Consider the following 20,114-nt stretch of genomic DNA (forward strand, 5'->3'; position numbering starts at 1 on the left):
TTCCCATTATTTTGTTACCCTTGGCGAGGTGGTTGTGATCGATTTTTCAGCAGCTGTATTGCAGTTCCGAGGAAACCTGCTGGCAAACAGGTAAAACAGGTGGAGCAGCCATCCAATCAGAGGGCTTTTGTGGTGATTGGGGGGGGGGGGGGAGGAGGGAGTAAAGGAGGAGCTCCCTGGAAGGCAACAGCTCCAGGCAGCACACTGCTTGATTCTTTGTATTCCACTACCAGACGTTTGGATATCTGCAGGTAATATCAATACAAACCTCTACTTCGAATGCTTTCTGATTTCTCTCTTCTCTCTTAATTGCTTTTCTCGAAGAGCACAGTCCTTTATGGATGAACAATTTCAAATGCCAATTGGTTTTATACTTGTAAACAAACTGTACTGTCTGCTTGTTAGAATTTCAGTCGCTCTGCCTGATTCGAACCAGGACAACTATGTTCAGACGAGGCTGCAGGTCAGCGTCCCCCCTCTGCAGCCCACCCTGGGTTTCCGTCCTCTTGTTATGCACTGCAGGTCTCTTGAGCCCAGGTATGAACACATACACTCAGGCAATATAAAACACAAGCGTACACATACAGGAAGAGTGGGCCATGTTATCCCTACACTGTTTACTGTGTATGTTACGACGTTATTGTATGATCACTGAGACATCCGTGTCTCTTCTCGCCGAGCTGTAGGCCTCAGAGGTGTAAGCTTCCCTGTGTTACCGGGGTGATCGCTGCTGGTCCAACCAGGTTACGGGGACTCCAGACATCTGTTGAATCCCAGGGGATTGAGTTCATATGAGGTTTTTTTTCCCTTTAGGGTGGGGCTCTTAAAGGTCCAATGTGTAGGTTTTTGAGGCAGAAATGGAATATGATATTCATAATTATGTTAAACTGGGAATCATTGTGTGTGTTTAATACTTCAGACTGAGCCTTTAAATCTGCAGACAATGTGTTCTCACTCCCAACTCATCAAATAACGGCATGCCAACTCACCAAAGTATGAGGCTCTTCCTATCCCTCTAGCATCAGTTTTAGACACACAGCGCTTCCCTGTCAAGTAAACAATACTAAGTATGCATGGTCTGGTCAGACTTTCAAAACATAAAAAATTTACATATTGTGAATTCTGGGCTGTTGTGAATGTTGTGAAACAGCCATGGATTGGTTTGGTCTTGGTACAATAACTACTTGGTAAGGTTTCGACACCAAGGGGCTCAAAGGGAGACCTTTGGTCCACTATGTTCCACAGCCATGCTTGCACAGCAGCAAGACGGAACAGACGAACCAAACACTGGCTCTAAGGAGGGCCTTTTTGCATGCCAACACAGGAGACTGTGAGGAGAGGGATACGTCATTGGTTGCAACCTCTGTTTTTGAAATAAATGAAGACTTTGAATGTGTGTCCATAGTTCAAATAGAATGAGGTAAATCAGCCCTCTTCTTCCCTCATGGAGCTACTCCAGAATGTTTGCAAACTACTAAAGCTATTTTCTCTTGAGAAAAGAGGTACTGCGAATGCCTAGTGAAAGAGCCATTAAAAAGCTGAGTGAAATTAATTTTGCAAGAGTCATATGCCTATAGTTCTCCATTGTTTCACTTTTTTATTTCAACTGTTATATCTCAAAGCTCTTAAAGTAGTTCTAGCATGTCATTTTCATATTTTCTGTGCAGCATTTGATTTCAACTATTATGTTTTCTTGCTCTTACCTAGACCTCATTTGTGAAAAAGAAGAGTTAAATCCACCAAAATGTCTGCAAGGAAATTATGTGGCTCAGTGACTATGCAAGAATTCGAATACATAATATCTATCAGTGAGCAGTGTGTCTGCGATTAATTGATTGATCAATTTCTTTAGAATTGAAAGGTACACAAGGGATGCAGGTGACGTCCACGGGCCCGCAGACCATCCAGAAGGCCGAGGGAGAGAGTGTGACTCTGGGCTGCAGCTACACACCAAGCCCTTTCGACTCTGGAGAACTCGACATCGAATGGTCCGTGGTCAGTCCGGACACCACGCAGAAAGATCTGATGGTAAGGAGCAGGGTGGGAGTGGTGCATGTTATACTATAAGTGTGTATGTAAGGTCTGATGGGGAGTGGTTGATGTATGCAACAAAATCCCTTTGCTAAAATTTCACATGTGAAAATGTCATAATGTCGAACGTTAAATCAAAACATAGAAGTCCGCCCTTTTTTTTTTTTTTACATGTGAATTCCACTTCTACAACATGTTCTCATATATTTGGCTCTTTTCATACATGAATGGAAATTTCTACATGAAACACTTTTACATTTTTACACCATGTGGGTTACAATTTTGGGGTTAAGATTAGTCTGTCGTGTGTGTTTTATTTCTTTATTTTTGCCTTTATTTAAATCTGATATTGAAAACAGATAAACATAAGCACACCATATGTTAACTAACTTGTCTAATGACAGTCTGAAAGACACATTCCCCTATTAGTGGGTAAACAATCCAACTCTCGGTGAATTCTGAATATATATAAACTTAATGCATGTTTAATTGGTTGACATCAATTAAAAGTGCATTTCAGAGTAATTTGTTTACTCTTTGTTGTGTGTCCTGTTTTCCATCAGCTCATATCTTACACCAGCGGCACTAAATATACCCATGGCGACCACGCTCTTGCAACAGGACTCAACTTTGCTGCCCGTGACCCCTCAATGGGTGACGCCTCGCTCTCCATCTCTCGGCTGTCACCCTCCCAAAGCGCTACCTACCAGTGCAAGGTGAAGAAATCACCTGGAGTGGACATGCGCAAGGTGACGCTGGTGGTAATGGGTAAGACAGGGCACTGGGTTGCATCCTGGGGTTGGCACATGTCACCTGGCTACATTATTTATACCTGTCACCTTTGAAGACTACGGTGCAGTTAAAGAGAAGGGACCTACATGTATTCACTTTTACCCCTTGCGGTATATTTCACAATTCCTTGTCAAATGTTGGTATGCGTTATACAGTGCCACGAGACTAATTTGAAGGCACATGACGTGCTCTTATCTTTTGAGACTACTACAAAAAGTAAGGTTTGTCAGTTAAAATACATCATCTTATTCTTAAATATTCAAAAGGGGTGAAGTGGGGTAACGATGATGATAACGTTATATGAACTTCTAAAAAAAAAAAAAGGAACACCTTCACCTTAGGCTACAAGGTCATTGTAGAATAGACTGAGGCAACATAACAGAGCCATTATGTCTAAATTAACAATAAACTCCTTTTTCTTTTGAACAGTACTTTGCAGCCTTTGCACACAGCTCATTATCAGTTATACAGCTGCCTTCTTCAGTGTAGCCTCACTAGAATTAATTCAGTAGAGTAGACACCAAACTCAGACAATTAAGCAAAATGACAACAATCAAAAATAAAGACTGATGATGCTAAGGCTACATAAATGAAATAATCTGCCACTTTGAAAGCAGAATAAAGCATCAACCAAGGCAGACCACACACAGATGTAATAAGCAATATAAACTCAGCAGCTACAGCACAAACACGCTCATTAAAGCAAAAAGACAGCCCGCACACACTGGACTTCACTGCGTAGACTAGACACACACGTACATAACTCATTGTTGCTAGGCAACAAAAGTGGTTGTTGATGTTCTCCTCCAGAGTGTGAGTTACATCTGTCACTGAGGGTATCGTACTCACCTGTTGGCGCCTCAGGTCTTGTGCACTGCAAAAGTCCTCAATGATCTGCTCGGTTCAGCTTCTCCGCTCTCTCACTTCATTCACACTCCAATGCATGATATAAACTCTCTCAACCTCTCTTGTCCTACTGCGCTCCTCAAACTTTTTGAAAACTTTAGAGCTGAATGATCATTCAGCTCTGTTCGGCACAGAAAAGCAAACCAGCAGCTTCCTCTGTGCTACATCTGCTGATTTGGTGATTCTCTTTAGTTCCACTCTCACATGGTATATCATGAATTTTCATGTGACTTTTTTGTCACTTTGTAACTCTTGTGACTTAAAATGTGGGCCGAGCGAAGTGCAATACTTGGAAACAGAAGTACAAGTCAAACAAACTCCAAAAAGTTACAGTAAGGGAAGGATTTATTTTTTTTTTACCATTGCTGATTAGTTTGTCACTTTTGTAAGATTTTTTTTTAATTCTTAATTTTTTGATCATCAACTCATCAAATACTGATGCTGCGGGGTCCCCAAAGCAACAGTATTTGATGAGTTTGGAGTCAGACTCAACAATCAACTTTCTTTTAAAATTGGACCTTTAAAGGTCTCAGTGAGAGCTAAGACAGAAGCCCTCTTGGTGTCCGCTGCTATAACAGGATTTTACCAGTCAGGCATTTGTTCTGTTAAAGCAATATTTTTTATTCAGTGACAAATTGCTTCCCAAATTCTGGTCAATTTGCACAATTTTCTCCACTGCTTTACCCTTCAATATGAATAAAATTAAATTACCTTGCTATGAGAGAACATGGATTTTTCTTCTTGGAGCAAAAACACAGCGCACAAAACCAAAGGGGGGCTGGGATGATAATACAGGCAGAGAATATAAATGCATTTAGACCGCATAAAGTTGATGACAACAACTCTGTTTGACTGTATATGAGCAAAATATACCCTTTACTCTATTTAACTTGTGCAGGAAGAGCGCTGCGGTAATTCTTTGGCAGGGCAGTCCCCCACCAAGATCAATTACTAGGCAATAACAATAACTATGTAAACAGCGGCACCAAGTACGCGCTGCACAACTGTATCATCAGCTTAGGAAAATGAATATTGATGGTAACATGGATACTGATGACCTTAAAATTTGATTACAAAACATGTGGGGCCTACTTATACAAATTCAAATGACCTCTTTGTAGTTTTTTAGTTCAGCTCCTATGATAACGTCAGATATCAAAAAAGAAAGAAAGAAATTAGCCATAGCCAGTTGGATATGGCAACAATCACATAATTGTATCAGGCCACAGTATCCCCAAATTATCCCAAAGATTTAGTCATTCTTATATATCAAAAGGTATTCCTTAGGTGTACTAGCTACTAAAATCATGCCTGCTGAATACAAGGGATATTATCTGGATTTACAGCGTAGCCTTATTCTGCACTCAGTATTGACATTCCATCAGCCCATAACGTTACGTGATCTTTTCCGTTGCCATGGCAACAAGTGGCAACTGCCTCTATTTAAAGGGAGACATATTGTGCTCCTTGTCAGGTTCATCATTTTATTTTGGGTTACTACTAGAATAGGTTTGCACGCTTTAATCCTTGAAAATGCATCAGTTCTCTCATGCTGTCTGTTGCTGCAGCACTGTGTTTTCCCTCCATCTGAAACGCTCGGTTTTAGCTCCTGTTTCTTTAAGGCCCCCCCTCCCCAATAGCCAGTCTCCTCCGACTAGTCAGCTCACACAAGCCTGAGCCAGCACCACTAACAACAGCAGAGCAGCTGTGCTGAATAAAACTCTTACATGCCAAACAAGCCGATAGGTAAAAATCAAAAAGTCAAATGTTTGACACAGTGATGTTGTGTGATGTCACAAAGTCACGGAATTAATGGTAGGACCACTGATGAGGCGTATCGGGAGCAGTTTTTTGCTGTGGGAAAGACTTTGACCTTTTTAACTTTCAAGACCTCTTCCATGCCATAGGAACCCTAAAGGGGGAAAAAACAAAAACACATAATAGGTTTCCTTCAAGTTAACTGTTGATAAAAAAGTTTTTAGTTTGAAAAATGTCCTCAGTTTTTGGCAGTGCTAATAATGTTCATTATATTTCTATGATTCTTGTGCTCATGTGGAGTGCACCTGTTTCCTCTTCTAGTAACACCAGCCGTGTCTGCTGCTCTTAATTTCTGTAATTTTAAAGCATTTAGATGCACTTTCCTCCCCGGCTTTTGTTCCCTTCATGCTTTTCCCCCTGGCTCTGTCTTTTCTCTCATTCGCTCTCTCTCTCTCTTATGTGCTGTCGATGTTCTCACTGCGGTCAGTTGCAATCCACGCACTGACTGAGCATCGTGTTGATGTGGGCATGCATGCAACCAATCATGTGTGATGAGAGAACGAGCTCATTACATCAGGCCCTCTGTTGTTTTCTCTCTGATTTACCTATTTTTAATCCAGCACTTGCCTGGAGTGTCACTCCAGGGCAACTGGCTTGCCAGCCCCCCAGGAATTCTCCTGAATGCTCCCGAATCCAGGCTGACTTTGATTTGAACCTTTCTACACTTTCATTTACAGTTTGACCAAACAATCTTAACCAAATGTCCCCTTTTTCTGAAGCTTTCAACACTTTGCCCTTCATCAGCACATCATTTGATTTATCTACTGATGCAGCAACAGATATAGCTGCCTTGATAGAGAAGGCTGTCAGAATTTCGATCACTGGAACTTAAAACAATTAGCTGAAGGAAGAGGCTTTCGGAAAGTTGGATGACGAGGTGACAGATACAGATTGAGCAGCTGAGGAGAGATTGAAAGGCGACTGCAATTTGAAATGACAATGACGAAAAGCCATCTGTCAGTTTATTCAGTCACAAAGGGGAATTTCGGTACTTTAAAACCTGGGCCTTGCATCTGCTTCTCTGGTGTGTAAATGATTTTTACTTACCAAAAGTTTAGGAATCGGTCCATCGATCACTTCTGGCTGCAACATAATCTTTTGAGGCAACTCCGACTATCGAGGTTACTGCCATTAAAAGTGCTTGTTTTTGCCAGTGACGATCTGAGGTTGTTACGCTAAGTGTCAGACAAAATCACAGATACAATTCCTGTTAGAGGAAGACTCTCGCTCTTAAAAAAAAAGAATTGGAGTCAGTGTTTAAATGAGGCAGCAACTGTCACAACTCACCTGGGGATATTTCAGAGCAAGACTTCTCCCAGAGCAAAGCTCGTCCTTCTGGTTACAAAAAGGATCTCACAAAAGGTCTAGTTCTGTAAGTGTTGGACACTTAGATTAACAATCTCAGCCAGTCTTTGGCAAAGACGAGCACTGTAAGTGGATGTAACTTTGACTGTCACAGTTGCCCCAAATGATCACACTGCAGTCATCGTAGCAATCGACTGTACTGATTCTAAAAAGTATGAATCATTGACACTGAAAAACATGTAAAAAAAAAGAGGAAGTAGAAGAAGAAAGAAGAAGAAAGAAGGCTGAGGTATAAAATTACTGGAATTCCTTTTGAAGTACGTTGATCCAAGTCTGAAGAGTGTGCTCGTAAGTTGAGTAGAGGAGGAGGTCACATCATTAGCAGATGTATTTACCTTGATTTGAAAAATGGGAGGCCATACTCTGTTTTATGACTTAGCAGAATATTTGTCCCAGTTTTTAAAAAAAGAAAGAAACTCATTCAGGAGCTTTGTAGAATTTAAATCAAAAAGATGGACTACAGAATCAGTCAGACTTTGTTTTTTTCAAGTATAATTTTATGTGTCACAGCCTTCAACATTAAATTTTTTGCAAAGTTTATCCATGGGCAACCATTGTCCCTGTAGGAGGAAAGAGTTTTTGTCATTCATTATCATTTACCATAATACACCAGATTTAATTTAGCTTTAAAATTGTCTGTGCGGCCCAAAGTAACACCCTCAAAGCAGACCACCTACATGTCATCATCCTAATGCAACAAATGCCCCAGGTGTTTGAGGCTCGGAGGTCAGACTTCACTTCAGACAAGAAACGGATTTCGATCGATAGCTGTGTTTATTCCACATCATCCTTGGGGCAGTTTTAACTGACTTTGTTGTGTCTTCAGTATTTCTCAGGTCTTCACTCTCGCACTCAGCTGGCTATCAAAACTGCATGGAGTCAACTTCCCTGTTGAAAACTAGCAGTTTGTGAAGTAAACATCAATAAAATAGGCCTCACACATCAAATGAAAGTCTGAAGCCATTTTCATACTAATGGGAATACAGATAAAATGAGAGTAAGCCACTCATTCAGTGGACATGATGTTCTTTGTATGATCCAGTGCAGGATGAGTGGAACATGGATGAATGGAGGGATAGTATTAGTATTTCACACTTGTGAAATGTCGTGCTGTTAACAACCCTTCAGGTCTTTTCTTCACAAGCATCCATGTAATGTAATCGATCTCACCTTAATTCTCCCCAATTTCTGTCCTCATTTGGATATTTCAAAACAGAAAAGTACCCCTCCTTCCTGCATTATCTCAAGCTTGCGTTCCACAAAGACTGGGCGTCTGTTTCTGTGGCTCTATCTGAGTGATAAAATGCATCACATTGACCCGTCTATATGGCGTCAATCAGTGTCATTACAGCCCAAACAATCCAAATGCTTTCCGCCCTGTTCTTTTCCCCGGAGCTATAAAGCTGTACTGTTTCCCCCAAGAAATGGACTGGCGATGGCAGCGTGAAATGATCCATTTGTTGTGTGATTTCAGCGAAGCCGTCCGTGCCTAAATGCTGGGTGGAGGGGGGCGAGCTGGTCGGCGAGGCTGCGACGCTGCACTGCAAGTCTGCAAGAGGCTCCACTCCCTTAGTCTACACGTGGAGGAGGGAGAGCGGAGGCCCCATGCCTGCTGCAGCCACACAGGGTAAGCGTGACCTCTGCTGACGTCATGATGCTACTGCACGTCAAAGACAAGTGTGTGTGTGTGTGTGTGTGTGTGTGTGTGTGTGTGTGTGTGTGTGTGTGCACTGTGTGTGTTTGTTGGTGTGGGGGCCGGGGACAGATGGTGCTTGAGTATTTCATTCCGTGGGAGCAAAACACAATGGAAACCCTTTTTTTTTTTTTTTTTTAATTTGTTGAATTTACAGTACATGCTCATGATGTTTACAGGAAGCAAATGCGACTTCAAAAAATAACGAATACAAGCTGTTTCTGGCTTGCAACGAGTAAAACTAGTAAAAGAACAAGTGGAAATCTGTCGTAAAACGAGTCCCTGCAGAGCCGATCCCGATGTTTGCTGTGTCTGTGTCACGCAATGCCTTACAAACAATTGAACTGTTCCTTTCTCATGATGTCATTTCAAAGTGTATACATCTAATTCATCTCAAAATGCACGTTTGATGCTTTTTCGTATTTTAAAAATAACACATTTTGCTTATTTACTTCAAGGGGCAATGTGTAAGACCTTCAGTTAACCAAAATGTCACCAAAAGTATCAACAGTTTTGACATTATGATATCTATGTATTGTGCTGCAGAGATATCTACTGAAGCTAGCACGCTAACCAGCTAGCCACCGTCCATCCCGGTCCGAAGCTCCTTTGCCAGGTCAACACCAACACTCCCCTGGTCCCAGAGCTCCCAATTCTAACACATCGCACCTCGACGTTACCTTTTTTGGGCCACAGACTGAAAATGTAGCAGGAAGTCTAAAATGCCGCTGTTGTGTACATATTAAAAACGCTAGCAAAGCAACACAGATCATAAAACTAGAATGGCACTCAGTATAGTACATACCTCCGCAGAGGCCCAACAGTTCCCTTTAATTCAATCAAGCCCAATCCAATATCAAAATTGATAGCCCTGTATCACTCTAAATCTAAATCCTTGTGCCTGATCTTTTGTCATCGAGATCCAATCAGTATTCCGCCGATGTAGAAAAACACCCCATCTTGCGACGTTAAAGAAAGTGAGCAAAAGTTCCCGAACCTGCAAGTTAATGGGCTCTATTCTTGGCCGGGTCCCATCCTCCATCGCGGTTCAGTTCTGTTCATCCGTTCAGTCTGTTCAGGAGGAGTTTTATCTTTCAAGGTTACAGCGAACGTCAAAGTTTCTGCAAATGTCTACAGCAATAAACAAGTTTGCCAAATTGACATCTGCGCAAAGCAAATCAATCGGCAGTTGTTTACCGAGACGTGATTGTTGCTGTTGTTGTTGTAACTTCACAGTGATTCGGTCTATACCTCACTGGAATGTAACGTTCTGTGAAATTGGAGAATGTTAATTTCATTTGTGTCGTTTTGACCAGAAATCTGACAAACTCAAAAAAATGTTTAGTTTTTGCAGTCTTGCTTTTCCTTCTTCCGTCAAGATAAAGGATTTCAGGCACGTATCGGATATTTACAATATATGAAAATGACAAAAAAAAAACCCAGGTGAAAACTTTTTGAAGAAATAATGAGAGCCTCGGCAAGACACTCTCAAGTTCAACAGTTTACCGTCTTATAGGGGCTCTGACGCATAATGAGCAGTCATTTGCATTTCCTCCCTATTTTCTTCTCGCTGACTTTTCAACACAAAACATTCACTGAAACGTTCTACACGTTGTTTACTCTAAACTCCATTGATCTGGGTCCTCTTGAAGCCGGATACACAACCAATTTTGCCTGCATGCAAAATCTGTTCCCGGGTCTTCTCCGTTTGCGAAAAAGTATACGTCGCTTTAACTATTCTGCTTCTACTCCTACTCCTAGAATCCCCCTATTTATTCCACCCTCTTATACTGTATGCACGGCACATGTACTGTACATGTGTTCATTTGTGTTTGCCGTTGTGTGTTCTCTCAGACAGTGTGACTGGGGAGCTGAAAATCAGCAACCACTCGCAGAGCGCTGCAGGGATCTACTTCTGCGAGGTGAACAATGCTGTGGGAGCCGAGCACTGCAGGATCAACCTGAAAGCGAACAAACGTAAGGGAATGCATCGCTCGCACGCGCCGTTCCTGTCCACGTACATCCACACATGACACGCACATGTGATCATGAAAGACCTAGATTCCTCTATCCTCTCAAGTCGCCTGTCTTTGTAGTTGCGCCACAATCTCCCCATTGCTCCAATTCTCACGCGCAGGGCTTTCTGCAAGGGCCTTTGAAACATCGACGTGTTATCCTTAATTATGTTGTCTAATGACGACAGCGGATGGCAAGCATGTCTTTGTTCGCGGAAGGCAGAACCTTTTTCCCGCCGTCGTGTCGCTAAGGCACACGAGTGATGCTTAAATGATTCCACTGCCGCCTTGTATGTCGATAGTTCCTCGCTTTATATAAGTGCAAATGAAACAAGAAAGAAAATGGCAGCAACGGGAAAAAAAGTGGACACATTAAAAGAACCTCTGAACAGCTCTGAACAGACGGAGCAGACAAATACCAGAGCTGGCTCGCAGGGAATCAATCTGGTGACTGCTCGAAGTGCTAAGTATGGAGTAGTCAATGATTCAGCATGGAATAAATCATGTCTGGGTTGAGGCTCCAACAAGCGCTCTCCGTTCTGTGGATCCATAAAATGAGTTTGTCTTTGTGTGCCTCATGATCTCTGGAGCAGACCCTGAGAATACATCACGTCGGGTCCATAACTTCCAGTCTTAGTGCTCAGATATTTTAGCTTTGGGCAGGGAATCATTCATTTCCACTTAAAAGTGCAGGGTGCCGTCCTTAAGCATATGTCCCATCTCAGAGGCTTGTGGTTTGAAAAGGATTTCCAAGACATTATGGAACTGGATTAAGGTTTTAACCCCCACCAAAAAAAAACAAGCGTACAGGCTTTTAAACCCTGTGTGGGAGTGTCCTTACCGAGTCGTATGAGCTCTGACACTGCACTTCTTCAATATTTTTATTGTTTTTATGTTAACAACGTTGTGCTTATGCTGTGGTTAGGTTTAGGCACAAACACATTTGGTCATGATTAGGAGAAGATTATGTTTTTGCTTGAAATACCTGCTTTGGTCACCACTGGTGGAGTGGACAAGTCCCGAGGTCCTGTTGAAAACATTTCATCACAAACATAGCAGATTGTATTTTGGTCCAGTTGTGTTATTAGCTGTGATCCGTTCCGTTTTCCTGATCCTGTCGTGGTTCCCTTATGTTACTTTGTGTCTACCTCTAGCGTGACAGTTCCAAGGTCTCCTTATAAACATCCAGTGGTTTCACACAATGTTGAAATGCAGTCCTGATCTGCAGTCATGGGCTCGGCGGCCTTCAGTCAGGTCTATGAAATGTAAATGTGAGTGCAATGTGACACGTATTGTAGAAATGGTAATATGGTGCGCATAACACCTTCAAGAGTGAACATATCTGTGGTTTGTAGAACCGTTTACTGGCAACATTTTATTTTGGCGACTGGGCTGAATGATCACCATATTTTTTGTTCAGACAATTCTCATACAGGCTAAAGTGAACCGTCTTAACATCACTGAATGATCAAATCTTCACTTCCCTTTGATAAACTACGCTTACTTGCTGCTAGCAGTAGCTTCATATACGGCATACAGATGACAGTGGCATTGATCTTCTTATCTAACTCTCAGGGGGAAAAAATCAGAGTAGCATCTTTCCCCGAATGTTGAACTATTCTCTTACATAAGGGGTTTTCTTGTTTAATAGAATTCATTTGTTGTAAACAGACAATTACTCAATATGTAATTTTTAATTTCATTGAGGTGTCACCCTGTGAGCAGACAGGACTACAAGCCAAAAAAGCTAGAACCCTCCACTCCAGAGGATAAGAACAGTACCGTACTATGTTTTTTTCACACTTTATTCTTTTGTGCCACAAACCCCTGAGAGAGTAATTCCTCGCTCTCCTCACCGACTTTGCAGCTCCGAACAGAGCCGCGGTGATCGTCGGCGTCACCGTGGGTTCTCTGCTCCTCATCTTCGTCCTGCTGGTCTTCATCGCGCTCCTCTACTGGAAGTTGGGCAACCTACGCCGCCATGAGAAGGAGTTCTCCAATGATATCAGGTACTGTGCAGCACTGCAGCCTGGAAAGGTGTCTTCTAGTGATCATTTATAACGAAAAAACGTCCAATGAGGAAGAAGCTTCTGTCTGGTTGAAGGGAATGCACGTTCTGGATTAAACATAATTCTGTGTGATTTTTAGATCTGCATAAATTAGAAATATTAAAAAAATGCTTTTGGCTTAACAACCCAAAACAGGCTAGAACAAACATCGAGAACCACACTTTATAAGACGACGAGGTGACTTTAAATGTGTGATACAAGATACAACACAACACACATCAAAGCTGGTCAGGTAAGAAGAGAAACAAAATCCCAGGATTGAAAAAACCAGGGTAGGAACATAAATGTATTAAAAATACAGAGGGAGAAAAAGAAGTTTGCCTCGTCTGAAGCTGTGAATTGGGCAGAACAATTTTAATGAAACCCTTTTTGAAATCCAAGGTTAATGCGTGCTCTGAGTGCAGAAACAAACACATCCTCCACAGGTATATAGTAGCAGACTTAACTGCCAACACTATAAATAACATCAGTTATCCGCCAAATGTATGCCTCATCTGAGTGCCTGATGTGAGTGGGATTCATTAAAAGTTGCCATCTCGTTCACGTTGTTGATCTTCTCCGTCTCTTCTTCAGACTTGGAAACATGAGAGACTCTCTACTGTCAACAAACACTCCTAGTTATTCTTGTCTTAAACCTACAGTATTAATAAGCAGTTTATTAAATCCTGGAAAAACAATGGAGAGTGGCATTTCAGAACTGATAACAGAATCTGTCTCTAAAAGCTATTTACAGTCTGCTTCAGGCTTCATTCAGACCAGTGACGGACTGGGAACAAAAAACGGCCCTGGCATTTCCACCCACCAGCGGGGGGGACTCAACTCGCAGATGGAACTTTTGATGCACGGAAAGAACACACACTTTTGATAGCCCGAGTGATGGTGAACACAGACTCCCATGCTATAAACAACTGCACCAAAACATGGACATATCAATGCACAACCCTGATGCACAAAAAAAATATTAATAAATCATCAGAGCCGGCCGCTCCATAATAAAAACAGTTCTTCTGCTAATCCACATGCAGACCCACAGCAGGCTTGTTGTTCTGTGTTGGTTAGTTCCATAGATTTGTTATCCATGTCTACCTATTCATCCTCCTCTTGCTAGTTTTGTTCCTGCTCTTGCTCATATTCCTCACTGTCCTGTCTTTCTCCCTGGCGTGCTGGCTCAGCTGTGTCGCTAACACTAGTGCTAGCAGTATTAGCGCTAGTGCTAGCTGAAGCTGCACTTGATTTCAAGAACAAATCAGTCAGTTTGCAGCATTTTTCACCATCAGCCAACAGTCTTAGATTTCTCTCTCTTTTTCTCCGCTCCCCCCTTGTGTCGCTTGATGCCTCGGTTCATTTTTTTTTGCTAGCTTAATTTCAGTCAACTTCCAATCTCCAAATTCCAACAACCACACAGACGCTGACGCGGTCTACTCGATTCAATCTTGAAATTCCCAGAAGGCATTCCTTCATTTTACCTTTTGCAAACATATAATCAAATAAAAAAATGCAGGTAGATTTGTTCTATTTCAAACCATGCACATCTTTGAACATGTGAATAAGACATTTCCCTACAAAACAATGCAGACTGATGTAAACGTTTGTGACTAATGACCAGAGTACTGTTCAGGTAGGTGTGAAGGAATTGGACAGATTTGGCTGTCACTTAGCCTAAGAGCATTATTGACGCTTGAAAGGGGGCTGAGAGAAATGATCTTGGGGCCGCCGTTTACAGTTAAGGGGCCGCATGGCTGCGACAATCATGCTGCTCTCTGATTGGTCGGCCGGCCCAAACGACCCACGAGGCCCCTCTGGCCTCTGCCAAAATTCCTGATTACCAGTCTGTCACTGATTCACACCAAACGATGAGTTATGGTGATGGGCTGCAGGGTTGTGCAGCAATGTGGGAGTGTCATTCAGATGTCAACGTTATCTCCCGCGAAGCAGAGGGTGGCAGGAATGCATAGGAACACCTATTTAACAACAGTGGAGAAGCTGTTATGTTGCCATGCCATTTCTCTTGAAGTAAAAACATGCAAGCAAAGAACAGTCCTCGCGTTCGGCTCATTCGTGCCAGCTTATGTGATTGGCCACTGCAACATGACATCAGGATGCATTTCTCCAGAGGTGATTTTTACTGTCTGTCACTTCAGGTTGCAATGCAAACTACGGATATGTTGAACCTTTACACGTCTTCATGTTGCAGCTTCAGTTTACTATTTAATGTGGTAGCAACGCTGTGCTAGTGGTCTGGTTAGGGTTAGGAAAAGAGATTTGGTCACCACAAAGACCGCTGGAAATTGTCCCGGCCTCTCCACCTCGGCTGTGTCTTCATACCTGACAGAGAGAGCGTTAACAATCTCCTCATCAGACTCCAGAAAGCCAGTAAACAAATTATTGTTCCTTTGAGAGAACACACTGTGCACTTTTCTTCAAGGGGAGCTCAGGTTTCCTCTCTGTGGTGTGTCTGCGCTCCCACCCTCATATTACCATTTAAATGTCTTGACAGGTAAATGTGAAGGTAGTTCCTTACCATCATGCATAAAGAATGGAGATAAATCTTGTTTACAGTACAGTTCCATAAATCTGGTGTTTGAATGACTTTTTTTTCTTTTTCACAGTTAGTCCTCTGACCTGCGAATGCCCCAGCTTTAAGTAAGAGGAAACCACTTAAATGATGCACATCAAAATTAGTCAAGGCCAACTCTAAATGCGATATGCCTCTTCATACAAACTGGGAGAGATAAACAGAACTAATGTATGGTTGTACTTGCAGTTTGTTTGTTCGGGGGAGCTGTTGGCAAGGTCAGTTTCTGGTGGAAAAAAAAACAAAAAAACATCTGCTATTCTCTTGATGGCTTTTTATTCAAGGTGTGTTTATTCCTAGAGCACCTATCACACATTCAGACTATTGGAAGTGCTTATTGAAATGAAAGGAAATGCAGTAGGACTGACTATTTGGATACTGACATCTGATACGGGGACAATCCTCGACAGTACAAGGGTGCGAGAACCCAATTTTCAAATTTTTCGCTTCACATGTTCGAGCTGAAATTAAATTGGTTGTGCCGCCTCTCTCCTCGAACGTAACGATGCAAACTAGGTTAACCGTTTAAAAGCGCAGCTTGGGATACTGTGTCTTCTACAGGAAAGTCCTCGTTCGGCCCCTTTTCCTCCCCCCCATCTGATGACGTAAATCTGTGAGCAGGACGCAGAGCTCCTCTAGGGCTGATGTTCTGCAGCCGACCTCCCATCCTGACACCTCTGAGCGGATTTCTCCTCCTCCAAATAGAAAGTGTCCCCCCCTCCACAATGAATAAATAAATAATAATATTACAGTTGCGGTTCATATGCAGTTGAAAACAGCCCACATGCTTTAATAGCAGATGGCTGAAATGGGAGCAGTGTCAGTGTGGGAGGACAGCGTTGTGTACGAGAGACAGAGAAGCACTTCAAGCCACAACCCCGACAGGGCCTTCTCCATATCTGTGACATTCAGGAGTTCAACCCTCTTCACATGAACGGGGCATCACGGTGAAAAAAAAAAAAAAAAAAAAAAAGCTCATAGGAGAGAGACGGCGAAGCAGTAATCATTTGAGCCATGATAACAATGGTTCCTCTCCCATCCGTCAAAAAAAAAGTAAACAGTGCAGCCCGAGTAGGGGGGGGGGGCGAGAAAAGTTCAGAGATGAGTCATACTGAGGATTAAATCAGTTTGAGTACAGTATTCTTTGAGTCTAAAGGCAACGCATTGATACGACGAGGAAAATAAAACTCAGACTCCGCATCACGACGAAGAGCTGCGAGGGCAAAGTTGAACTTGAAATATAGTTAATGATAGAATATTAATGTGGACAAACCCATGAATCGATACAATATGAGCGGCTTTTATCTCAACGTAAAGAGTCATCTCTGGAGCATCTTTACTCCCACCACGTTCCCTTTCGCTCCTTTGCTTATCATACACAGATGCGCTTCTAATTATACAAATGTCACAATGCGCACCAGCTCTGACCAGCAGCTGTGCCACTGGCTGGACAGATGGTTCTGTGTACAGTGATGCCATAACCCAAGTAGAAACGTGTGCAGCATCTAAATTTGTGATAAGAGGGTGTCGGATTATGTTTAAACCCACCTTAACGTAGTTTTAGTTAAAAATGGAAAAGCAGTTTGTTTACAGTTGCTTATTTATAAATCTGGTAAATAAGCAGCAACATTAGGATTCATTGAAATTGGGTTTCTTTACATTATATATGTACTTTTAGCTATAGTTTGGTTTCCACCGTACATTCTATGGGGGAATACTTGGCTCTTTAGCTGCTACCAGTTCACCAGCAAATAGATTTCACTGTAAAAAGTTTTAGTGTTTTTGATTTCAAGATAATGTAACCAAACATTGTATTTACGTTTGTATTTATTTCAGAACTTATAAACATAAGCCATCAAGTCATTCGGATGAATGCACCATGCAGAGTTCAGCTTATTAAAGAGACATGATCAGCATATGAGCATACTTCCCAGTATCCATTGCTTGATAATTTAAAACTCTTCATTTTAATAGTTTCTCACATTTGTACAGTACATTTAGGTCATGATTGATGACTTTCACAGGTCAGTATTGACCTCTTATTTTGACATTTTGAACAAACTGACTGGAAGTTGCTTCATCTTCATACTAATGCTTGCACGAAGTAGCTCTGATCGCAAGCGCAATGGATGATCTGTTAACTCAACTCCATAGAAACTGAAATGATAAGTCATTCAAACTAAATTAATATCCCTTTTCCATGATTAAAATTTTTTTTTCTTTGTCTTGAATCGTTACAAAATTACCTCAACTTATCTTCTCACATTCAGTCTGGACTTTGTTGAAGTCAAAACAACTTGTTTTCTTTTTTTACAGTGTACTTTCTGTATGATACAGGGCAGCACAGTGTGGGTGTATCATTGCGTTTCCATTAAACAGCTCCATCTTGAAACAAAACACTGTGCTGAAAGACACTATACAGCTGCTTTTAATTATTGCATCTCTGGGTTTTGTCACTATGAGCTTCAATTTTCACATTATAACACTTGACCCATTGTTCAATTGAAAATATTCAATATAGCAACATGAAAATATTCATTGCATAGCAGCTTTAAAGAAGTGATATACATAAGAATATTTAGTATATAGCAGATTTAAGTAATTCATGTAGAAAATGTCATCGAAGCGGCTTGAAATAAGTGCACACCACAGGGGTGGTGGAAGATTTTACAGTTGTTCCCAGAAATAGTGAGAAATAGGGTTTCAAATATGGTTCTTCCCTAAAGATTAATTGGTAAGAACATGAAGCCATAGCCTTGAAAAAGCAGTCAATTGTCTTTGCATAATTGCTTCCTGGATAATTTCACGCAAAGGTTAAAATAACTTCACCTGCAGAACGAAACATATGTGGAAATCCTTAAATTAACTGGTGTTTAAATGTTATTTACTGTATCTGGTTCATACGCCTTCAGGTTCACAGCAGCCCTGTCGTGTTGCATGGTAACACACACACACACCCAAGAAGCCCCGAAGACCTGATGCACATTTCCCCCCATTTTACTTTAACAAAAGCAAATTTATTCTCTTTACCAGCTCAAAGTCTGAGTCTCGGGCCTCCACAGAAAATGCCAAAGTCGATCAGATGTGCAGGTTTGACAGAGAAGCAGATCCCAGCTGGTTCTGCAAAGTTACATAAATGCAGGATGCAAAGTAGCTTCTGAGATTCGATGTTGGCACCGACGTTGACGAGGGAAAGTTTGGACTGTACGCTTCCTGTCAGTTGAAGCGAACACCGCGGCAAGTTCTTTCCTTCAGAATCAGAGGAAGAGAAGGAGTTGAAAGGCTGCTTCTCAGCGAGAGGAGGCTCCCCTGAGAGGAGCCAAATGAGCAAAGACAACAAAGCTCTGAGCTCTTCACCTACAGGGCAGCATTGTTTTGCTCGCTAAATACTCTGCATCCACTGTGATAAACATGGATAAAAACGCACAGGAGGGAACTGAATCGTGTTTCTCAGTTATCTCAGTTAGCAGCAGCTTCACGATTGTACAGTGGAAGAAATTTGCCAAAGATTTTCAGGTTTTATAAGTGAGTATTTGCTGCACATCATTGAACTTCTTTATGTCATTGTTTTCTTTTTTAAACTTTTTTTGAAAACGTACCCTTTACCCTGAACTGGATCACTACACATATTACTGACTAAAGAATGCTTTGGTCGTGAAGTTATTCTCAGCCAATAATGAGCACAAACTAAGCCAGTTTCAATAAAAAATCCCATTCACACAACGCATTATGTAGCTCTACCGCAATGCTCCATAAATGGGTCTCACAGTTATGATTTCAGACTATTAAAGCTCAGTCCGTTAAACTCAGCTTCTACAGTTGCCTCCTAAGCCTTTTTTTTTTTTTTTTTTTAACCGTGAAAGAAATTAAACACCAATTCCCTGAATTCAATGACCGAAATCAAAAAATGTCCTTGGTTGTAAAATCCTTTTAACTTTCTTGTGTTTTCTCCCCCTGTCCTGCTCTGATATCACACAGGGAGGACTCTCCTCCTCCCGAGAGCCGCCCGGCCAGTCGCCGTACGAACCGGAGCGCCAGTCAGCACCCACAGGTTACTTACTGTCCCGTGGGTGGGGCTGATGTGAGCTCTTTCAACGGAGGGTGCACACACACTCTGTCCAGCAAGCCACCGGTGGAATACGACAGCAGATACGGGTATGGAGTCTGACGAAAACCAACAGGGCTGAACTGAGAGACTTTCAGCTGTGATAGCATCGTTTGGGGACAAGATTCATGACAGTTTGGACACTTGAAACTGAAAAAGATACAAAGCATGTGTCAAATTACCTGATTACAAGGCTGTGCAGTGTGATTATTGTTCATTTTAAGTACTTTAAGATGATCTTAGGCAAGTAGGAGGTTCTGTTATTACAAGCAGTGTCTGTTGTCATGGAAAATACAGGTAAATGCTCGTAAAGATTCTTCAAAATATAGAAATACAGAAATCACCATGACAGGCAGCTCATTATAGGAGTCCTTATTTTCACACTGAAATATACTGTTTTCTGAAAGTTCGAAGTCAACGTTTGGCTATTTTCTATCACTTCAGATGAGGCATTAAAAGAGCTCTGTGTTACAATTTGTGGCAATTTTTTTTTACGTGTTTATCATTTTTTGATTGGCCAATAGGCGAGCAGATTTTAGCACAAACAGAGAGCAACAGTAGCTAACGTAAGTTTGAAAGTTGAGCTTTCCTACGCAAAAAACGTGTTTCCACAACAGAACCAAAGTTCCACAGAGCCTCGTCAAACACTCAAAATACAAATAAAGATTCAAAAAGGCACAGCCTCAAATTTAAACCAAAAGAGAAATATTTATTTCATGATAGACCTCATTTGGAAATACTCAAC

At 41.7% G+C, this 20,114-nt stretch overlaps 1 protein-coding gene across 2 annotated transcripts; it reads left to right on the plus strand.

Annotated features, from left to right (window-relative positions):
* Positions 1–167: 167 nt before the first annotated feature.
* Positions 168–19,843, plus strand: vsig8a (V-set and immunoglobulin domain containing 8a). Of its 2 annotated transcripts, XM_030434890.1 has the most exons (8): positions 196–251; positions 406–537; positions 1,853–2,028; positions 2,595–2,799; positions 8,387–8,539; positions 10,460–10,582; positions 12,488–12,629; positions 19,243–19,843. In XM_030434890.1, the coding sequence occupies exons 2-8, from the start codon at positions 444–446 to the stop codon at positions 19,430–19,432; spliced, it is 1,083 nt and encodes a 360-aa protein (XP_030290750.1). In that variant the 5' UTR covers positions 196–251; positions 406–443; the 3' UTR covers positions 19,433–19,843. The 2 variants fall into 2 exon arrangements, with proteins under 2 accessions (XP_030290749.1, XP_030290750.1); XM_030434889.1 differs by having other exon boundaries at positions 168–537.
* The last annotated feature ends 271 nt before the right edge of the window (positions 19,844–20,114 follow it).

This window comes from Sparus aurata, chromosome 12, assembly GCF_900880675.1.
Source record: "Sparus aurata chromosome 12, fSpaAur1.1, whole genome shotgun sequence".
NCBI lineage: Eukaryota > Metazoa > Chordata > Actinopteri > Spariformes > Sparidae > Sparus > Sparus aurata.